The sequence below is a fragment of the Peromyscus maniculatus genome, chromosome 1, assembly GCF_049852395.1.
Source record: "Peromyscus maniculatus bairdii isolate BWxNUB_F1_BW_parent chromosome 1, HU_Pman_BW_mat_3.1, whole genome shotgun sequence".
In the NCBI taxonomy this organism is placed as follows: Eukaryota; Metazoa; Chordata; class Mammalia; order Rodentia; family Cricetidae; genus Peromyscus; species Peromyscus maniculatus.
The window spans coordinates 96,748,222-96,771,347 of NC_134852.1; the positions used below are offsets into that span (position 1 = coordinate 96,748,222).

Consider the following 23,126-nt stretch of genomic DNA (forward strand, 5'->3'; position numbering starts at 1 on the left):
AATTCATTTGATACTGTGATCATTTAGCAAACTAACAATAGAGTGTTATACTGTGAGCTCTTTTCCATTTCCAGCCATGAGATATTCAATAGCCTTACGAATTAAGACATGAAATATCTTCCTATTGTTCAAGCTTCAAATTAAATCAGAAAGCATTTAGCATTATATATATGTTACCATCATTATTTGTATTAACCGGTCTTCTGGTCTATACCCTTACATAGAACATTATGTAATTACTTTATTTGTACCTTTCTTTACAATCTTAGATCAATATGATTTTCATAATTAAATATTTTTGAATATACACTCTATATCCCAATATTTTGGGAATGTAAAAATAACACATAATTTGTAGTAGACAACTGCAGTCAAATGAAATAATGTAATGTTTTCTATGCCAATCCTCAGAAACAACACAATTTGATAATACACAATAACAAAAAGCAGAATTACACAAGTAGAAATGGCTTATTATAATGTTTCATTTAATAGAACTGAAATCCAGATTTTGTGTTCAAACTTTATTATACATTTAAATTTGTACATTTTTCCATAAGATCAGACTTCTTACTTTGACATATTTGCTTTACAGAAGGATGCTTGTGATATTGTAGGAATGTATTGTATAGGAAATAAGTTATTATATTTAATGGATAATTGCAAGTTTAGAATGTGTTTTGGTGATTTTATGAAAAGAATTTTTCTGTGGTTTGAACAAAATAATGTAGCACTTTGGGGCAAAGATGCAAAAAAGTAGCCCTGCACTTGAGGCCAAGATACAGAAAATCTCCACAGTTACTGTAGCCTTGCCCTTGGTGCTTTGGTAGACAGGAAGGAAGGTGATCCAGACACTGCAGAACACCAGCATGCTGAACGTCAGGAACTTGGCTTCATTGAATGTGTCAGGTAGATTTCTGGCCAGGAAAGCTACAGTAAAACTTGCCAGGGCAAGAGATACCAAATATCCCAGGACACAGTGGAAGGCAATAACTGAACCTTTGTTGCAGACTATCAAAATATGGCCATGTTTAGCATGTACATCCTCATCAACAAATGGAGGAGAAGTTCCCATCCAGATTCCACAGATAATCAGTTGGATCACAGTGCAGATGGGAATGATGAAGTTAGGTGCACCTGATGTCAGGAACCACCTCATTCTTCTATCTGGAACAGTGACCTTGAATGCTAGTACCACCGTAATTGTCTTAGCCAAGACAGAAGAGGCTGCCACAGTGAAGACAATTGCAAATGCTGTCTGCTGCAAGATACAGGTGGCCATATTGGGATGGCCAATATAAAGCAAGGGACAGAGAAAACAAAATATGAGGGAGATGAGGAGGACATAGCTGAGAACTCGGTTATTGGCCTTAATTGTGGGTGTATCTTGATGTTTCAAAAAGATAGCTAGTACAGCAGCTGTAAGAGAAGAGAAACACAGAGCCAAGCCAGCCAGACACATTCCCAAGGGGTCTTCATAAGCCAGAAAGGTTAAAACTTTTTTGAGGCAGTGAGTTCGTTTTGCATTGCTGTACTGATCATCTGGACACTTCACACAATCGTCCATGTCTAGTATAGGAAGGGAAGTATTTTGAGTTTTAATTTTTCCCTAGTACTCATGAAACATGAGACATTAATGCATTAGGAAGTCATAGCTAAATTTTATTTACATCTTGTGTTATATGAAAACTAAATGTATTTGGTGCATAGGATTTAATTCTATTTTCTGTTGCCTTTTATATTAATGCATTTTTTATATTTATCTTACTTACCCGTGAACATTTAAAAAAACAATAATACACTTTTAAATAATGCTCAGATAGCCACAGTAACCAACCTTGGATTGAATCATTCAGAAAAAAACACATTTGTATAGTACACAAAACTATGAAGTTTTGTGTACTATACAAAACAAGAACTGATAATGAGCTAGTTCACTGCATCTTATAATTCATCTATCAGCAACAAATTAGATCCCACATATAAATGACCTCATGGGGCACCTTGGAAATAAAATTCTACACAATCCGTATCTTAGAACCCACATGTACTACATTATGATTACAATATAATACGTAACAATTTTCAAAATATTTGTGCTTACACCCATATTAGTAAAGTCTTCTCCCCTCATCAAGGAAACTTATCATTGAGGCAGAGACTACTAGAAAAAATAACAACCACTTAAAATGTAGACTTGTGCCACCAAGTACAATGGATAACTATATTATAATACTCTGTCACTTAAGGCTCAGGAAAAATTGCAGAAGAGTGGGATGAAATGATTGTAAGAGCTAGGGGATCAGGGAACTTGATGTGAGCCAGTGTCTACTATAAATGTCACAAGCCACACTCATAAAGTCTCACCAACATGATTGTTTAAATTAGGGTGAACAAGCACAAAAACAATAGACATGGCAAAGGGGATGGGAGAAAGACCATCAGGCCACAATGCTAGAAAGAGAGCTACAGGCATCTAAGGTATATTGAGAGTGGCACAAATTGTCTTTTCCAGAGTAAAGCACACTAACTGATTATTTTTGGAAATTAAAAACTCAGCCCTGAAAAGATACAAGTAAAAAACACAGACTGGAAGAGTTTGTATTTAGAAATATATCTACATACTCCTACATATAAAACAAATAAACATACCAAAAATCAATGAGAAAAGAGACTATTGATTTGAAAGAGATTCTGTGGGGCTTTATTGGATGTGTTTGAGGAATGATAGGGAACAGAGAATGATATAATTGTATTATAATATCAAAAATAAAAAAGAAAAGAAACAGGAAAAATATCCAGCACTGTCATGGAATGCAGCAACAACATGAACAAATTACCATATAAATTCTCTACATGTCAAAAACATCCCATTTAGTTTTAGGCTTCAATGTTTGAACTTTAGTTGGGCACATTATCTGCAAATTTTATAAATTTCTATAAGATTTGACAGTGCAATGCTCCCAAAATTACAGTATTTATTGAGAAAACAACAAAATCTAGATAACATTCTATATCTCAAGGGCATGATTTTGAAAGATAGTACTAGATGTTGCTGACAATTTGTGATTTATACCACAACATATTTCTTTGTCTTTCAGTTGCATTGATACAACAGACCAAACTGAAAAGTGATGATTCCATTTCATCACTGAGTCTATCCATCAGAAAGTTTCTATTCGGCTTCAGTTTTTCAGTCCTCTCTGATACTGCTAAGGAATGTCATCTAAACTGTTGATTAGGAGAATTATAATACTTTAATTTTTAATATTCTTTTAAAATTAATTATAAAATGTCCTATTTATTTCTTTGTATTGAAAATATATTCTTCTGTACAATACACCTTACCATAGTTTCCCCTTCCTCCACTCCTCTCATACTTTTCTAAGTAGGTGAAGGGGAATTAAAAAATCCAGTATAGTATCTTTGTGTTTAACCAACACAAAAGTCAATATTTGATCAGTTAATTTGGAATATATGTATGTGTGTGTTTGTGTGTGTGTATCACGTGAATTAAATAATTTTTATTATCTTTTTGTGCATTATTCTACTCAAGTAGTTTACATTCTCACATTATTCACTGGGTTTTGTAGTCAAATATGTTTATTATTTTAGTGTAATTTTTAAAATCCTGCACTATAATTTTTTTTATAATCCTCAAGTTGAACTCATGTAGAATCATTTACATGGTGTTCTGGCTCTAAGTGAAACTGTCGGTTAAGGATTTAGCTATTTCTTGTCACCACTACACTTATTAATTCTACCTTTCTGTTACCTGATACATTACAAAACGATGTTTTCAAAGTTTCGGTATCAAATTGGATTAATCCCCTTTTTAATTAAAAAAAGTTTCTTTGATTTACTTGTTATGAATATTATAACAAACACTTAATTTCAGAGTTAAATATAATGGCATGCAAACTCACCTATGAAGTACAGTAAAACTGAAAATACAAGCTACCAATGATAATGTTTCTATATTTCTACATTCTACATTTCTATTTCGCATGATCTACATTTGCACACAGTACAAAAAAGAGTATTTCTAAAACATGGCACAGTGTCACTGAACATATCTACTCTTCATTAGAAACACTGGGAAGGCGGGAACTAGGAACATGTATGTACAGTGTATAAGACTTAAATAAAATGAAAGGTAGATACAACTTACTACAAAATGCTGACTATTAGGATGAAGATGAGTTGTAATAGTAACCATTAGCGCTCTAAAGTAATGTGCAGGAGAAAATATTATGTTCATAAGTTCTAGAATAATGACACAAAAATGCAGTTTAAAAGACAAAGTACATTATTTCAAATAGCAATGGTACCTCTGCTTTCAACTTCTTAGTGAGATTCATGTATTCCATTTTCCAAAAGGACTGTTTGAGAAGTACAGAAATATGAGAGAAAATAAGAAATCTCGTGGTATAATTTCCTTACTTGTCATGTTGGAAATTTTATTTTCTGGACATGGATTACAATCAAAACAACATATGGCCTTCCCTTCCTGAGGGGATTTTCTGTGTCCTAGACTGCAGGGTCTACTGCATACAGAAGGTGGAATCTGAGGAAAATCAGATAAATATTAGACACGGTTTAATGCTAGTTGCAAAATGGCAGTGATTCACAACATGGAGGCAATGAAAATTCTTTTTTTAAACCATATGTTATAAAGTAAAAATCCATTGTTTTTTTATGACAAACATTATGAATGTTTTGTGATTTAAGTATTGTGAAACATACAAGAGAGGAGAGATGGAGAGAGACAGAGATACACACACACACAAACACAGAGAGAGAGAGGAGGGAGAGAGAGAGAGAGGAGAGAGAGAGAGAGAGAGAGAGGAGAGAGAGAGAGAGGAGAGAGAGAGAGAGAGAGAGAGAGAGAGAGAGAGAGAGAGAGAGAGAGAGAGAGAGAGAGAGAAGAGAGAGAGAGAGAGAGAGAGAGAGAGAGAGAGAGAGAATATAGAGTCTGGAAGTAAGTTAATAAATGAATAAATATCAAAACCTTTTAGCCCAAAAATGAAGCATGCTGTTTTAGAGTACTTGTGCTACATGAAAATCATTTAAGTTATGACCAAATTACCTGTCTAAAATCTGTGGCCCACTCTATCATTTCATCTGATATGTACAATTGTTGATTGCTTTGAAAATGTCCAGAAAATTTTCCTATTGTCATTTTAATTCCAAAGTATTTAAAATCTGTGATATAGAAAATGTCATACTCTGTATCCTGTTTTGTCTTTTGGTTCATATTCACCAGATCTCCAGGAGTATTAACAAATTTTATGTTCTTCAGATAAGAGAATATCTAAAACACATTTGTTATTTTAATTTTAATTATACCTACACAGTAGTACAGAAAATAGGAATTATATAATGCTGGTAATTTTCATTTGCCTCTCCTAAAATGTAACTTTATTAGAAGTAATCAGTAGTAAATAAAAGAAATTACATACAAACATAAAGTTTCACTAAACTTTAAAGTTAAAATTTTCTCACTGAAGTTGATACTCTAACACGCTCATCCTAAATTATATGCTAATAGATTTAGATGCATTATTTATTTTTCGTGGCAAAATTGTTATTTGATCATAACCTAGAGAACTGTGTTGTATAATAGTTCAAAAAGTAGCAGTACTACTAGTATTAACTGGAATCTATTGCAATGAGGAAAAACTTTTTGATCACATAACAAAATTCATTTTCTTGTTGTCATTTAAGAAATTCATGAAAAATATTTTTCTTCCAAATTTTAAAAACATAAGATTAATGTTTGTGTTTGAAATATTCTGGACAAAATGTCTTCCCTTAGAATGTAAAGTGCAGACTTGTGCCAGTATCACCTGTAACAATATTTATGACACTAACACGATCTTTATCACGTGCAGTGAAAGAGTCCAGAAATATATGCATCTGTTAGAAAAGTTTTTAGTTTGCCTACATTTACAAAACTATGATTCCCTTCAAGAAAGCCATCTCTATGGCATACAGGCCATTCAATGCAAAAATAATACCTTCCAGGAGTCCAATTCCAGTCTGTTTCCAGCATTCTCTGGCCATATGTCTACTTGTTTCAGAAGCATTTCATGGAGCGAGTGGGCCACAGCATACACAGCATTGTATAAGTTATAACTTGAGTCACTCATGGACATTCCAAACTGGTGCCTAAACAACCACTTGAATATATTTGTGGTAGAACAATTTTTCAGTTTCTTACAATTAGATGATGACAAAGAACAATTAAAATAAATCCACCATAGTCTAACCAATGAAATTTCATTACTGTAATTTGAAGGGTGCACTCTCTGAATAAATTGTTTAAAACCAGATATCTCAGAAATATGATGTGAATAAATGAGAGTCCCATGGGGTGAGTTAAGCAAGAACTCTCCTTTAATTGTGATTCTATCAAATTGTGACATACTGACCCAGATTCTGTTAAACGTTACAGATTTCCTTAGTATAAAGTTCAATTGAACAGTAGAGTCTTTGTCTCCATAAACAATCACAACTCTTGCTGAAGACATCATGATCTGGTTAAAGTACTTCTCAGCCATTTTAAGGAATGACAAATTCCCATGGATGATAATACTCACAAATGCTAAACAGACAATGTTCCTTTGCATCTCCTCTCTCAATTCAGAAAGAAAATGAATTCCACGGTCTTCATCTGAAATGATCACTCCTACCCAGTTCCATCTGAAGTGAACCAGTAGGGACACCATGGCTAGTGGCAGAGATGTGTCTGTGGGAGATATCTGGTAGAGATGAGGAAATTGTTCATGGACATTCAGGAAAGGTTGAAAATAACCATAGTAGAGCTGGAGTACATAGAACATAAGCATAAATGAAGAAGATATAATTAATAATGTTTGGTCTAAGACCTACATGTACTAAGCAAATGCTGGGGGTGTTAGAAAATGTGAATTCTTATCCTCATTATTAAAATCTCATTTCTTGTGATTGTCCAAAAACTACAAATACACTAAATTTTCTGGTTAAATATTTCAGACTTCTGCTGTCTTTTTGTGACAAAGTTGTTACGTTTTCTGCTGAAAGTATATGAGCATTTATTTTTGATAGAACTGAATAGATATAAATCCAGTCTCTGCCTTTTAACCTTTTTGGTACTCCGAAAGTCAACTTGAAGGAGACGATATTTCATTAAAATTATCCCACCTCAACTCACCTCTGGAGTTCTAGACATGTACTGGAATGGTCCAAAAGTTGCAGTACCTCCCCATGTGGGTCCTGTAAGTACAATTAAATATTTTCTCTGATTTTTGCAGTAGTAGTTAGGAAAGTTTTCACTTCTTTTTGGAGATAGACCATATTTCTTCTTCTTCTCCATCAGGTTACATTTGATGTTAGCTAGCAGAGAAATGTTTGGTAAAATATGAGGGTTCCTATTGATTTCTTCCATGGCAAAATAAAGAGAGAAAATCAAGTGGACGTTCTTTGATGTCATCCTGAAAACAGAGCACACTATTCATGAGAGATTAGGTTCCAATATGATAATTTTAAATAACACTCAATGTGAGAATAGTACTGAATTCTTGTCTGTTTTTGTCTCTTTAGTAGGTCACATAAGTGCTATTTCTTTGATGTATGAGGATGTTAGAGATGTGGGAGAATATTAGGATTCTCAAAGGCTTTTTATTGGGGGGGAGTGGATTTCATACAAATGAAATTTATTCTTGTGCTTTGAAGTTTCTTAAAGTTCCATCCTGTTTTCTGTCACCTTCATAAAATGTATATATGACATCAGGGACTAGAAGAGATTGTACTGGCTACCGTTAAATTTGTTCATGCCATCCTCTTATACTTCTAACAGTGAACATACATGGAAAATAAATTGCTATTATCTGCTATCTGGAATGCTATACTTTTATACAGAAGCAGCACTGGACAATGATATGTCTTTGTTAAGGATATGAATACTAGGTAGCCAAACCTGCCTGTGTCAAGAGCTCTGAAAAGGCTGAGGGATACATACGTAATGCAAATAGCATAATAATTCTTTTACTCCCTCTTCCCCTTCACATACCTTCTTAATTTCATTTTGTATTTGAGGATGTGCAATATTTAGTGATATAACATTGGATATAAGTATACCTGCTTCCAGTGAGGAATGAATTACTTTCTCTTTATGTCGACCCTTAGGTTGTACTGATGCCTTTCGACCTATATACTGAGCTTGGTATTACAGAACAGGTCCTGTGTAGAGTTGTTTTAGACTTGTCCTGATATGTTCTGTGTAATAGACTTACTTTAGCTTTTCTCTTTCATTTAAGAAATTTTGATTGAATGTAAATATTTTGACATATTTCATATAGAGTTTGATCTTATTTAACAGTAACTTCTCATTTCAGTGTGTTTATTATTTATGGGTATTTTAGATATTGCCTCCTTCTGAGAGCGCTGGTAGCAATGGTTTTACTAGAGGCCCAAGAATATTCAGCAGATGGCAATTGATAGTTCAAGTGTCATCTCACCAGATAAATAATTCTCTGAAGTCAGAACCTCTTCAGACATAGCTTAAAGGGCCACAGACTCTGGACACTGTTGCTTCTGTCTGTAATTTCATTTGTGCATAAACGGCTATGGTATCTCCCCACTACCTAAACTGTAATGTGTAATCTCAGCTGATATGTATATGTAATATATTGATTCCATCTCAATATGGGCACATATATCTGTGGATGCTCAGGAAGATGGCTTCTCATTAAGTTGTATAATTTTAAAATACAGAATATATTAGGATATTCTGCATAAATAGATTATTATTCTAAAAGGATTATAAGACTCTTAGGCCCTGCTTTTTCATCACTAGCCTAAAAAAAACAGCAATTTCTTCTCAGTTATAAGAGGAGCCACATACTTTTGGTTGATTCTTAGCCTCAGAGCAAATTCAAACTAGACTGGAAATGGACCATAAGTTAAACATTATAGATATGAACAAAGATAGAGTTACAGAAGTCTAACCAAGGTTATTAATCACAAGGCAAACCTAAATACTATCCTAGTTTCTCTAGTCAGGCCTCATTGATAACAGAGTCCAGGAGTCACTCCCTAATAATTCTTTTGTAATTAACACTTTGTCCAAATTTCTAACCTCAATTTATGAATAAAACTCATTTCAGCTAACTAATTGTTTATTGTTTAGGTCCCAAATAACAAGTTATCAATTAACCAAGTCAAGAGGGAAATAGCTTTATGTGGAAAAAATTTCAAAATTAGCCAGGGCTACAGAAAATGGTCTGGCCTCAAAGCCTTCTATATAGAATTACAAGCCCCTTCCTTGTGATTAGGTGTTACAAAGAGGATAAAGAAATATATTTTTGCATTTGGGACCTATGCATTGCCATGGTAAATGGATCTTCTCTGACCTTGAGATGCAGCTTTTGTAACTTTTCTTTTTATTGAAAAAAGCCTCCAGTTAAATGTATATATAGCTGTTTAGGACAAAGTGAGCAAGAGAATTGTAACGAGATAGAATTGAAGCTGTGGAGAAACAAAGAACATGACCCACATATCCTATATGTGAGTCTGATTCCTTCAAATAGAAACTTAATCCTAAAGACCCTCAGATAAAAAAGTTTCTTAAGTGCTCTAATTTTGTTGAATATATTAGAGCACTTAAGAAACTTTTTATGGAGGCAGCTGTGTGTTGTTGCCGGGTCATGGGCTAGTTGCATGAGTTGGCTGTTTGAATTCTGGGACCTATGCAGAGACGCTTGGCTCGGTCTGGGAGGGGGAGACTGGACCTGGCTGGACTGAGTCTACCAGGTCGATCCTGGTCCTCAGGGGAGACCTTGATCTGGAGGAGGTGGGAATGGGGGGTGGGGTGGGGGGAGGGGGAAGGGGGCGAGAGTGGGAGAACAGGGAATCTGTGGCTATTATGTTGAACTAAATGATGTTGTAAAATAAATTTACTTAATAAAAAAAAAGTTTCTTAAAATTCTACTAGTCTGAAGGCATTCTATTTACAACCCCGGAGCAGTTCTAGGAGCTGGATTCACAGGTTGTGTTAGCATCATCCATATTTTCTATATTGCTTTGTGATGGAACACATATTCAGGTAACTAGACATGACATGTGGCTGTGAAGCTAGTATGGAATTGATTGAATGATTATTTTTCTCATAATTTTTTAATGATCATGTTCGAATCTTTTTCTTTTAGCATTGTCATATTCTTTTATTTCTTACAATTATCTCTTTCAGTAAGACTTGAATTTAAGTCACATTGTCTAGGCCCTTAACATCCTATACTGGAGATAGATATGCATTGTTAAAATTGAATTCTCCCATTCATGCACTGCAATTACTTTTCTGTGAAATATTAATATGTCAAGAAATATAGAGTAGCCAATAAGTTAAAAACTATGTATTTTAGAACTTAAAGGGATACTTTTTATCATCATATGTAACATAGAACTATCCAGGACAGCTAAAATAATACTAAATATTGAAATAGCTACTGGGAATAACACTATGGTCTCACAATTTACTCCATAGCTGTAGTAAAAAAAAAAGCATGAAACTGGAAAAATAAATAGTCACGTTGTTGAATAGAAAGGAATTGGAGTCTCAGGTTATGTCTACACACCTATGGACATCTAGTTTACGATAAAGAGGCCAGAAATACACTGTGGAAAAGCTAAATAAACATTTTTAACAAATGGTGCTGAATGGATACATGAAGAAGAACACAGATTTATCCATACCTATCACCTAGCACAAAACTCACCTCCAATTGGATCAAAGACCTCAGTTTAAGACCAGATATGATAGATCTCTTAAAAGAGAAAATTGAGGAATAGTCTTGAACTCATGGTTACCATAAAAGTTTTTTTTTCTGAACAGAACACTGGTAGTGAAGGCACCAAAATAGCAATAGGTAAATATATTTTGCAGGACTTTAAAATTATTTATCCTTGAGGTCCTTTGGATTTGTATGATGTCTTCCAGTTTTGTGTTTTTATGTGATTCCTGTGCATAAGAATGTGTTTGTCTTATTATCTATTTGTGTATCTCATTCTTTTCATTTCTTCTGTTTGTCTGATTGTGTTATCTATTCTGACTTGTTTTTTTTTGTTTTATCTTGTTTTCAAACTATTATTTAGAAGTCTCTTTGTTTTCCTTCAAGAGAAAAAAAGGTGTGGATTCAGCTAGAGGATGTGCAGAAGATCTCAGAGGAGTTGGGGGAGTGAAAAGTTCAATCAGAATATAATGCATGAAAATGAATTTTCAATAAAAAATGCAGGGGATATAAATTTGATCCATGCTGTAATATATATAGCCCTATGAAAATATTATATTAGGTTAAGAAAGCATAAAAGAGCAAAAAGCAGATTATCTCATTCATATGAAAAGCTCAATGGGAACTTTATGGGATAGAATATACACTCAGGAATATGTAGAAATGAGGGGATAAAATGATGACAGCTGAGAAGTACAGTATTCATAATTCCTAGTGAAATGTTCTATATATTTTGAACATGACTGTGGTGATGGATGCACATATCTGTACTACATTTCATTCATTCTTTTAAACAAGTAGACTATAAAATGTATCTTAACAGAAACAAAAACAAAAGCCTAAAACAAATTACTTATTTTAGATTTGTGTTTTTCCCCTTTGGAATCATAGTTCAATTTAAATTAACAATTTTATTATTTAATAATTTTATATTGAGAGTTTTCTATATAAAATCTTCAAAGGTTTATTGCTTTATTTCAAAAAGTATCCATTGCTACCTTGTGCAATCATCAATGATGCTATATTTTCTCATCTGCTTGGGAGGCCTCTACTTATCAGTTGTTATTTTTCTTTTTAACCTTAAAAAACTGGTGTTTATCAGATAAGATTGTTCTCTGGGACACAGCACATTATCTATAAAAGTGAAGTGGCATTATGAACTTTATAACTTAAATATTCTAATGAGTCACAAGCCTCCTACCATTCTCTAAAAAAAATCACTATATTTAGAAAAGAGAAAGAAACTTACTCCAATGTTTTCTCCACACAGATGACTAGAAACTAGAACAATATTGTCAACTGATAAATAACTGAAAGATGGAGGCCAGTTTTTAATTTTTTTTAAGATTATTGCACTTGGATGGTTAAACATTTTCCAGTGGAAGCCATTTTTTTCAAGAGAAATTGGAAGGTACATATTAGACCTGTGATGCATTAAAAAAATGAGACAAAGTAGGGTAGTTGGAGAAAGAGGCATGGATCTTAGGAAGTTGTTGGAAGGGTGTGAATATGACCATAATGCTTTTCATGCAAACCTCAACTTAGTAATAAATTTTAGATATGTAACACAGTTGGTGTAATTATGTGAGAAAATAAGTGAATCCTTCCTGCATTGTTCAGGTAGGCTCACAGTTTTTGAGATTTGACTCAATCTGAATGGAGATTGATTGATTGCCTTGGTTCCCTCTCATCACTATACATCCATATGGGAAATATGTATGACTAAAATATTTACAACATGGTTTGGACAAATAATAGAAAATTATAGGCAAAATTGTGATCCTAACTCCAGTGGAGGGTACACATATCAATAACTTAGTTTCCTGATATATACAAACAATGCTGACCTGAAGATCATGATATACAGTACAAGCATTTGTTTATCCCTCACATTTAGTCTCCAACAACTTTGAAAATATATGCATATAATAACCTTACTTTCCTTTCTTATGTCAATCAAATTCCAGCTTATAAAGAATAATGGATGCCACAAGAAGAATTCTTTTCTCAGTCATAGAGAAATTCTGATTATGAATGTCAACAGAGGAATTGGAGTATTTGAAATTTTGTTTGTTAAATGACACATCTAAGTGCTCATTCAAATAAGTGTTATAAAATGACAAGGAAGTGTATAAACAAACAATTCTACTGGCAAATTACATCTGATGACAGCTATGATGATTCATAGAATTTAGGGAATTAATGGAACATACTATTCATTTTTTACATTAAAATGAATATATATACGACAAATTTATATTAAATTCTCTAACTTGCCACAAAGTAAGTTCCTGATGTTCTACAAAGCACATGAAAATAAATGACTGGACTACCACTTCTCCTCTATGTTCACTGTGATGGTATAAGACATTAGTAGTAATAGTCTGACAAAATATATATGAAATTGTATTCTTCATTAAAATTCATGTGCAGGTTTCCTTAACCATGCTATTCACATTTAGTTCAACAATAACCTTAAAGATTTTACTAATAGGTACATTGGCAGAATTTCTCAAATAAAGCAACTCTGAGATACCACCTTATGACTGTCAGAATGGCTAAGATCAAAAACACTGAAGAAACCTTATGCTGGAGAGGATGTGGAGCTATGGAAATTCTCCTCCACTGCCAGTGAGAATACAAGCTTGTACAACCACTTTGGAAATCAATATAGCACTTTCTTAGAAAATTGGGAATTAATCTCCCCTAAGATCCAGCTATACCACTCTTGGGCATATACCCAAGAAATGCTCAATCATACCACAAGAGCACTTGCTCAGCTATGTTCATATCAACATTGTTTGTAATAGCCAGAACCTGGAAACAACCTAGATGCCCTTCAACTGAAAAATGGATAAATAAATTGTGATACTTATACACAAAGGAATACTACTCAGCAGAGAAAAACAATGATATCAAGAGGTTTGCAGGCAAATGGATGGATCTAGAAAAAATCATCCTGAGTGAGGTAACCCAGACTCAGAAAGACAAACATGGTATGTACTCATTGATAGGAGGATACTAGATGTGGAACAAGGATGACAGGACTGCTACTCACATCACCAGTGAGGCTACCTGGAAAACAGGACCCAATGAAATACACGGGGATCACCCAATGATGTAGAAATGGATGAGATCTATATGAACAGCCTGGACATGAGTGGGGGTAATGAATGGCTAGGGTCGAGGGGAATAGAGCTGGGCAGAGCAGGAGATCCCAGCTGGATCAAGAACAGAGAGGGTGAACAAGACATAGGAGACCATGGTAAATGAAGACCACATGAGAAAAGGAAGAAGCAGGGTACTAGAGAGGCCCACAGAAATCCACAAAGATGCCCCCACAATAGACTGGTGGCAGTGGCCGAGAGACAGCCCAAACTGACCTACTCTGGTGATAGGATGGCCAAACTAATTGTCGTGCTAATAACCCCATCCAATGACTGAGGGAACTGGATGCAGAGATCCATGGCCAGGCCCCGGGTGGAGCGCTGGGAGTCTAATTAGTGAGAAAGAGGAGGTTTTATATGAGCGAGAATTGTTGAGACCAAGGTTGGATAAAGCAGAGGGACAAATAGCCAAATGAATGGAAACACATGAACTATGAACCAATGGATGAGGTGCCCCCAACTGGATTAGGCCCTCTGAATGGGTGAGACAGTTGATTGGCTTGATCTTTTTGGGAGGCACCTAGGCAGTGGGTCTGGTGCCTGTCCTCAGTGCATGAACTGGCTGTTTGGAACCTGGGGTTTATGCAGGGATGCTTGGCTCAACCTGGAAGGAGGGGACTAAACCTGCCTGGGCTGAGTCTACCAGGATTATCTCAATCCTTGGGCGAGTCTTTGCCCTGAAGGAGATGGGAATGGGGGGTCGCCTGGGTGGAAGGGAAGGGGGGCGGGAGGGGGGAGAACAAGGAAATCAGTGGTTGATATGTAGAATTAAATTATATTGTAAAATAAAGTTAAATTAAATTAAAAAAGAAATATATACTCACAAAAGTATAATTCAAAATGTAAGGCAAGAAATGGGATAAAAGAAAATGAAAAGGAGCTCACCAATGTCTAAAATAATAACACAGGGCAGGGCATCATATAGTCCTTTAGATAAACAGAAAAAAATAAAGTTATATAGTAAATCATTGCTTGTACCCTCTATTCTTGCAATGAACAAACTGACTACTGGGGCACTCTCATTGAATGATTCATGTGGTTCTAACATAGAAATTTAAAAGTAGTTCTGACATTGTTTATTCAAAAAAAATGTTGAATGTGCATATGTAACCGACTGTAGAGAAAAAGGTGGCACAAAAGTATAATAGGGAATAGATATTGTTTTTCCACACCTGATTTCAGTGCCAGGAATCAAAGAACACAACAGTGTAAAATTATGACAAATGGATTATTTGAACAATATCTCTCCACCTTTTTAATATATTTAAATAAAGTCAGGGAAAATATACCAATGTCCACTGTATAGTAATTTGGCATTTTGTGCTGATGAAAACACACACACACACACACACACACACACACACACACACACAAACTGTAGCAGGCAAAAGAAAGTCCACTTTATTGTAGCCTCTGCGAAATAAACTAAGAGCGGTGTTTAGTACTATGTTTGTTGGGGACATCACATGACACCAGTTGGGAATTGTCATATTAAAGGATTGTCTCTAAAAGCAAAGTTGATAGCATGGATCATTCATTCAGCTTCCAGTCTAGAATCTGTGACTTGAGAAATACAGAAAAAGTTAACAGGGAGGTGGTGGCATATGCCTTTAATCCCAGCACTCGGGGGCAGAGGCAGTCAGATATCTGTGAGTCCGAGGCCAGCCTGGGCTACAGAATGAGTTCCAGGACAGGATCCAAAGCTACAAAGAGAAACCCTGTTTGAAAAAACCAAAGATCGAGAGAGAGTGAGAGCGAGAGAGAGCGAGAGAGGAGAGAGAGAGAGAAATACAAAAATGTTAACCCCTATACCATAGGAAACAGGACAATAACCTTCATTAAATATGAAATAAATTTGGTTAAAGTCCTAAAAGAGGGAGGACAAGACAGAAAGACGGCACACAGAATAATGGTCTAACTATCCGCAGCCCTAGAATGTATCATCTACCATGATAAACAAAAATTACTGAGTGAAAGAGCCACTTACTGCTTATCAAGATTCCCACTGAAATAATCATTTTTCATGCTTCCATTCTCTGTATAAATGAAAAAGGAGCAATCAATGTCTTTATCTCCTTCTAGGTTTTCCTTGTCTTTGATTCTGAAAAAGCACACAGGGTCAGTCAAACTGCAGAGAATTAAGGCAGGCTTCAGGACCAGGAAGACAAAGATCAAAGACAACATCTTCGTAATGTAGCTGAAAAGAGAGCCTGAGCAAAGTGCAGCATGAAGAGTCATGGAGAAGCCTGTGTATCAATTATGCATGAACCCATCCAGGTGTCTCTTTTTATTATTAAAGTTACTGCAAGGAGTGAAGTACTTTTCAAAAAGTAATTTTCTTCTGAGTACACTGTTTATCTCTGTGGGTTTCATAATCACTCTCTGGCCTGTGGCTCTGCATATGAGTTTCTAAATCCAGGGGATAACTAAAAGATAATAATTTCATTTATAATAATTATTCTGCTCCATATCCCTTATGACTTGATTTTTGTAATGAGACATGAAGTTCAAAAACACAATTCCTCTTAGGCAAATTTCTAACAAGCTCTGATCACCATTTGTAGTGATTGACTTGGATCACATCAGATATTCCAAATGAATTTTGTGTCAAAAACAGTTCCTCATAGACAGAGCTTATTACAGTCATACAGGAAATATGACCTGCAATGTTCATGATAGGAAGAAGTATCTTTACTGTCTGTTTGTATGAGTATATTCTTTGCCTACTTGAATGCTGTTTTGTCTGTCTGTCTGAGAAGCTTCTGCATGGTATAGCCTAATAAATCATTCGACAATACAGTAGTCATCAGAATGAGAAAGAGGAAACACAAATGGCTGAGAAACACTTAAAGAAAAGTTCACCATCATTAGCAGTCATATCATTATAAATGCAGTCTACAGTGAGATTTCATCTTACACCTGTCAAAATGGCAAAGATCCACAACACAAGGGAAAGTAGAGCTGGCAGGAATATGAAGTAAGAACACTCGTACATTGCAGATAGGAGTGCAAAATCACAGAGTCACTATGAAAATAATTGTGGCCGTTTGTCTAGAAGATGGCAATCAATATACCTCAAGATCTAGCTAAACCATACTTGGGCATATATCCAAATGATATTTAATCTACCACTGAAACACTTACTCATCTATGTTCCTTGTTTCTCCATTAATAATAGTCAGAATTTAAAAACCAAAATAGATTCTCCTAAACACAAGAATAGATAAAGAAAAGTGGACCATTTCTACAATGGAGTACTCAGCTGATAAAGTAGTGATATCATGAACTTTGAAGGAAAATGAGTACAATGAGAAAAAAAAATCATACCAAGTGAGGTATTCTAGAATCAGAGAGATAAATATTGCATGTATTTCCTTATATGTGGATGTTAGCTGTGAAGTCATTGATAACAAAGCTGCAATTGATGGAACCACAGAGAGTATGCGTAGGATGAGGGACTGGAGGGAAGAGTTAGATCTCATTAGGAAAGTAATATTGAATAGACAATTAGGGATGGCTAAGTGTAGTAGGCAAGAATGGGAGGATCAAGTGGGGAAAGGAAGGAGGAAGAGGTTATGGGAGAGAATATGGAGAGAAATATCTAAAATCAAAGGCCATTTGGAGGTTAGTATAGAACCCTATTACAGTTTAAACTTCCTCAGATACATATGTACATAAAGGTATTTTAATGAAATTGTCAATATTACAGTACACAGAGTCTAGACAGAATTCTAAACAGTCTTAGTAAATAAGAAACATGGAGCCAAATGCAGAGTTAAATAGCCAAAGAGATCAGAGAGTCAAAACTATCTTATCATTCTTTTTTTTTTTTTTTGGTTTTTCGAGACAGAGATTATCTGTGTAGCTTTGTGCCTTTCCTGGAACTCAGTCTGTAGCCCAGTCTAGCCTCCAACTCACAGAGATCTGCTTGCCTCTGCCTTCTGAGTGCTGGGATTAAAAGAGTGTGCCACCACTGCCCAGCACAACTACCTTATCTTACCACCTCACTGTCATGCTGTTATAGCTTCCCCAGAGAGAGAGAGAGTTTCTTTCTGCCTGACTTGTGTTTATATTACCTTTCTCTTCTGCCTTCTCATTGGCTCTAAACCCAACCATACTACTTCCTCGTCACTGCCTGTCTATACAGATCTCCAGGTCTCTATGGTTGCTAATGGGATTAAAGGCTCTTCTCACCACTCTTGGCTGTGTCCTTGACCACACAGAGACTCTGCCTGCCATGTGATTGGATTAAGGGCATGGGCTACAACCGCCTGACTGCCATTTCTGGCTAGGTATGACCTCTGATCTCCAGGCAAACTTTATTTATTAACATACAAATAAAATCACATTTCAGTACAAATAAAATATCACCATAGCAGAGTCCCAACTGCTCATCTTTTTTCTCCAAATGAAGCTTTTTTTTTTTGTACCCGGGTTACATCTAATTGAGTTTTTGGCCAAAATTGTCTCACAGGGATCCAGAAAAAAACCAGGATGTTACTAAGAATAAAGATTGCTCTCCACACACTGACATCAAGGTTACATTGCTGAAGAGGGCACCTACAGAACTCATTAAAGATGGAGACATCAAGCTAGTTTCTAGGCTAGGCTTCTCTCCCATGTTCCAGTGTATTTGTTATAGGAACTACTCTGTAAGCTCACAAAAGAAAAATGTAAACACTTGGCCAACTACAAACCTTATACACACAATGCTGTATTGCCTGAAAGATAAGCTGGGGCAATGGTGACAAAAAGCTAGTAACCAACAGATAACTGATTTTACTTAAGGCACACTCCACAAGATAGAACTTACCCTACACTGCTTACATGCTCAAGACCCTGAGTCTAGATAACACAGAGACATAGGATAAAATTAAGTACTACAGATTTATGAAAAGAAAAAAGTAGTGATGACTCCTAATTATATTCTGCTATCTTAAAAACCAGTGTCTCTTTTCTTGTCATTAGAAAAGGTTCCTCCTACAGCTGATGGGTACAAATAGTGAGATCTACCACCAGACAATATAAAGAAGGTAAGATATCTTGAAACAACCAGCACCAAATAAATCTCTCCATTCAGAGCTCAGGGCTCCTCACAGGGGGAGGAGAAAGACTAAGTCAGAGGATTTGGAAGACAAGAAAACAAGCCCCTCTAAAATCAACCTGTCCAAAGCTCATGAGAACTCAGAGACTGAGATAGCATACAGGTGCTGCATGGATCAGCACCAGGTCCTTTGTATTTGTATTATGGCTCCCAGTTTAGTGTTATTTCTGTGATTCCTAGGTGGCTGAATGAGTGGGTCTCTGATTCTTGTGCTTTCTCTTGGGCTTTATTCCTTCTCTTGATTTGTATTGTCCAATGTAACATGAATCTTTCTTTTAATTAAAAAATTAAAAAAAATTATTAAGAGATTTTCTATTCATTTTACATATCAAGCACAGATTCCCCTGTCCTCCCTCAACCCACCCCCATCCTTTCCCAAAAACACACTCTGCATTTCCACCTCCTCCAAGGAAAGGTCTCTCCTGGGGAGTCAGCAGAGCCTGGTACACTCAGTTGAGGCAGGTCCAATACCCTCCTCCCTTCACCAAGGCTGCACAGTGTCTCACCATAGGCACCAGTCTCCAAAATGCACTAGGGAGAGTTTCCAGTCCCACTGCCTGGGGGCCCCCTAAAGACTTCAATCTAAACAATTGTATTGATTATCCAGAGAGCCTAGTCCAGTGCCATGGGTCTTCTCAGCTGTTGGTCCACAGTTCATGTGTTTCCACAGTTTGGCTAGTTGTCTCTGTACTTTTTCCAATCATGGTCTCAATATTTCTTGCTCATAGCATTCCTCCTCTCTCTGGTCAATTGGGCTCCTGGAGCTCCGTCTGGGACCCGGCTGTGGATCTCTGCATCTGCTTCCATCAGTCACTGGATGAGGGTTCTATCATGACAGTTAGGGTGTTTGCCCATCCAATCACCAGAGTAGGTCAGGTCAGGCACCCTGTTGACCATTGCCAGGCCAGTAGTCTATAGTGAAGTCATCTTTGTGGATTCTTGGGGACCTCTCTAGCACTCTGCTTCTCCCCATTCCCGTGGTTTCTTTATTTATCATGTTATCTCTTTCCTCTCTCCTACTCTGTTCCTGATTCAGCTAGTACCTCCCGCTCCCCAGAGCTCTTTTTCCTCTTACATTTGCCCTCCATTACCCTCTCCAACCCTTAGTTTTCTCATGTAGATCTCATCCATTTCTCTATCACTGAGTGATCCCTTTGTGTATCATGGGGTCATACTTACAAGATAGTTTCCCTGGAGGTAAGGGTTGCAGTCTGGGTATCCTTTGCTTTACATCTAGTATCCACTCATGAGTGACTACATACCATTTTTGTCTTTCTGAGTCTGGGTTGTCTCTCTCAGGATGATATTTTCTAGTTCCCTCCATTTGCCTGCAAACCTCATGATGCCATTGTTTTTCTTTGCTGAGTAGTAGTCCAATGTGTATATGTACCATTTTTTCTTAATCCAATCTTCAGTTGAGGGGCATCTAGGTTGTTTCCACATTCTGACTATTACAAATAATGCTGCTATGAACATAGGTGAGCAATTGTCCTTGTGATATGATCGAGCATTAGTTGGATATATGACCAAGAGTGGTATAGCTGGATCTTGAGGAAGATTGATTCCCAATTTTCAGAGAAACCGCCATACTGATTTCTAGAGTGGCTGTACAAGTTTGAATTCCCACCAAGAGTGGAGGAGTGATCCCTTTTCTCCACACCTCTCCAACATCAGCTGTCATCAGTGTTTTTGATCTTAGCCATTCTGACAGGTTTAAGATAGTATCTCAGAGTTGTTTTGATTTGCATTTCCCTGATGTCTAAGGAGGTTAAGCAATGTCTTTCAGCCATTTGAGATTCTTCTGTTGAGAGTTCTCTATTTAGCTCTATAGCCCATTTTTTAATTGGACAGTTAGGTATTTTGATGTCTAGTTCCTTGAGTTCTTTATATATTCTTAACACCAACCTGTAGCATGAATCTTTTTATTTTATTTTATTTTTTTATTTTACAATACTATTCAGTTCTACATAATAGCCACAGATTCCCTTGTTCTCTCCCTTCCTGCCCCCCTCCCCTTACCCCCAGCCCATCCCCCATTCCCAGCTCCTCCAGATCAAGGTCTCCCCCGAGGACTGGGATCAACCTGATAGACTCAGTCCAGGCAGGTCCAGTCCCCTCCTCCCAGATTGAGCCAAGAGTCCCTGCATAGGTCCCAGGTTTCAAACAGCTAACTCATGCAATGAGCCCAGGACCTGGTACCACTGCCTAGATGCCTCCCAAACAGATCAAGCCAATTGACTGTCTCACCTATTCAGAGGGCCTGATCCAGTTGGGGGCCCCTCAGCCTTTGGTTCATAGTTCATGTGTTTCCATTCATTTGGTTATTTGTCCCTGTGCTTTATCCAACCTTGGTTTCAACAATTCTCGCTCATATAAACCCTCCTCTTTCTCACTAATTAGACTCCCAGTGCTCCACCTGGGGCCTAGCCATGGATGTCTGCATCTAGATTCCTCAGTCCTTGGATGGGGTTTCTGGTAGCAGGAATCTTAGCGAGTCTTATTGATTAAATAATCCTGGGTCAGTATTGAGGTGAACTGCTGGAAGGTCAGAGAGACAGAACAAGCCACAGCTAACCTCACCTCGCCAGATCCTCAGCTGGTCTTATTTCCTCAGACTAGAGGCCTCTGTGTCCTCATCCCAATGGCTCTCAGCTGAACTGCTGCTCGAAAGCCCGAAGCTTAACCAGGCAAATGCTTCTAGTTTCTGGTCTCACGCCTTATATACCTTTCTGCTTTCTATTATCACTCCTGGGATTAAAGGCTTGCTTTCTGGGATTAAAGGAGTGAGTCACCATGCTTTGCTGTATACTTGAACAGATGGATTTCTGCCATGGGAATGCTAGGATTAAAGGCGTGTCCTACAACTGCCTAACTTCTATGTTTAATATTGTGGCTGTTCTGTCTCTGACCCCAGATAAGTTTTTTAGGGTTCACAAAATTTTGGGGAACACAATACTACCACACCAACCCTCTGTCAGATATGGAGTTGGTGAAAATTTTTTTCCCATTCCATAGGCTGGCGTTTTGAATTACTGACCATGTCCTTTGCCCTAGAAAAGATTCTCAGTTTCAAGAGGTCCCATTTATTAATTGTTGCTCTCATTGTCTGTGCTACTGGTGTCATATTTAAGAAGTGATCTCAGGTGCCATTGTGATCATGACTACTTCCTATTTTCTCTTCTATCAGGTTCAGAGTAACTGGGTTTATGTTGAGGATTTTGATCCACTTGGACTTTAGTTTTGTGCATGGTGACAGATATGGATCTATTTGCAGTCTTCTACATGTTGACATCCAGTTATGCCAGCACCATTTATTGAAGATGCTTTCTTTTTTCTGTTGTATAGTTTTGGATTCTTTGTCAAAAATTAGGTGTTCATATGTGTGTGGATTAATGTCAGGGTCTTCAATTAGATTCCATTGTTCCACATATTGGTTTTTATGCAGTACCAAGCTGTTTTTATTACTGTAGCTCTATAGTAGAGTTTGAATTCAGGGATTTTGATGCCTCCAGAGGTTGCTTTGTTGTACAAGATTCTTTGAGCTATCCTGAGTTTTTTGTTTTTCCACATGAAGTTGAGTATTCTTCTTTCCTGGTCTCTGAAGAATTGTGTTGGTATTTTGATGGAATTGCATTGACTCTGTAGATTTCTTTTGGTAAGATTGCCATTTTTACTATGTTAATCCTGTGTGTCCAGAGCATGGGAGATTTTTCCATTTTCTGATATCTTCTTCAGTTTCTTTCTTCAGAGACTTAAAGTTCTTGTAATATAGGTTCTTCATTTGCTTAATTGGAGTTACCCCAAAGTAGTTTATATTATTTTTGGCTATTGTAAATGGTGATGATTCTCTGATTTCTTTCTCAGCCCATTTGTCATTTGTCTCTATGATGGCTACTGATTTTTTGAGTTAATCTTGTATTGTGCCACTTTACTGAAGGTGTTTATCAGCTGTAAGAGTTCCTTAGTCAAATTCCTGGGGTGACTTATGTATACTATCATATCATCAGCAAATAGTGAAAGTTTGATTTCTTCCTGTCCAATTTTATCCACTTGATCTCGTTTTGTTGTCTTATTGCTCTAGCTAGA

The 23,126-nt window shown here is 36.5% G+C and overlaps 1 protein-coding gene across 1 annotated transcript; it reads right to left on the reverse strand.

Annotated features, from left to right (window-relative positions):
• Positions 1-649: 649 nt before the first annotated feature.
• Positions 650-16,120, reverse strand: LOC102919522 (vomeronasal type-2 receptor 116-like). The gene is made up of 6 exons (XM_006990775.3): positions 15,924-16,120; positions 7,196-7,475; positions 6,021-6,827; positions 5,090-5,314; positions 4,444-4,567; positions 650-1,569 (listed from the first exon to the last, which is right to left on the reverse strand). The coding sequence occupies exons 1-6, from the start codon at positions 16,118-16,120 to the stop codon at positions 650-652; spliced, it is 2,553 nt and encodes an 850-aa protein (XP_006990837.1).
• Positions 16,121-23,126: the final 7,006 nt, after the last annotated feature.

Bases quoted from the DNA above. Each gene is read 5' to 3' on its own strand.
- LOC102919522 (XM_006990775.3), bottom strand. From the start codon at position 16,120: ATGTTGTCTTTGATCTTTGTCTTCCTGGTCCTGAAGCCTGCCTTAATT. The intron at 5,315-6,020 runs GTATTATTTTTG...AATGTGTTTTAG, and splicing joins TGGAATTGGACTCCTGGAAG to ATATTCTCTTATCTGAAGAA. The intron at 1,570-4,443 runs GTAAGGAAATTA...TTCCTATACTAG, and splicing joins TAAAATTTCCAACATGACAA to ACATGGACGATTGTGTGAAG.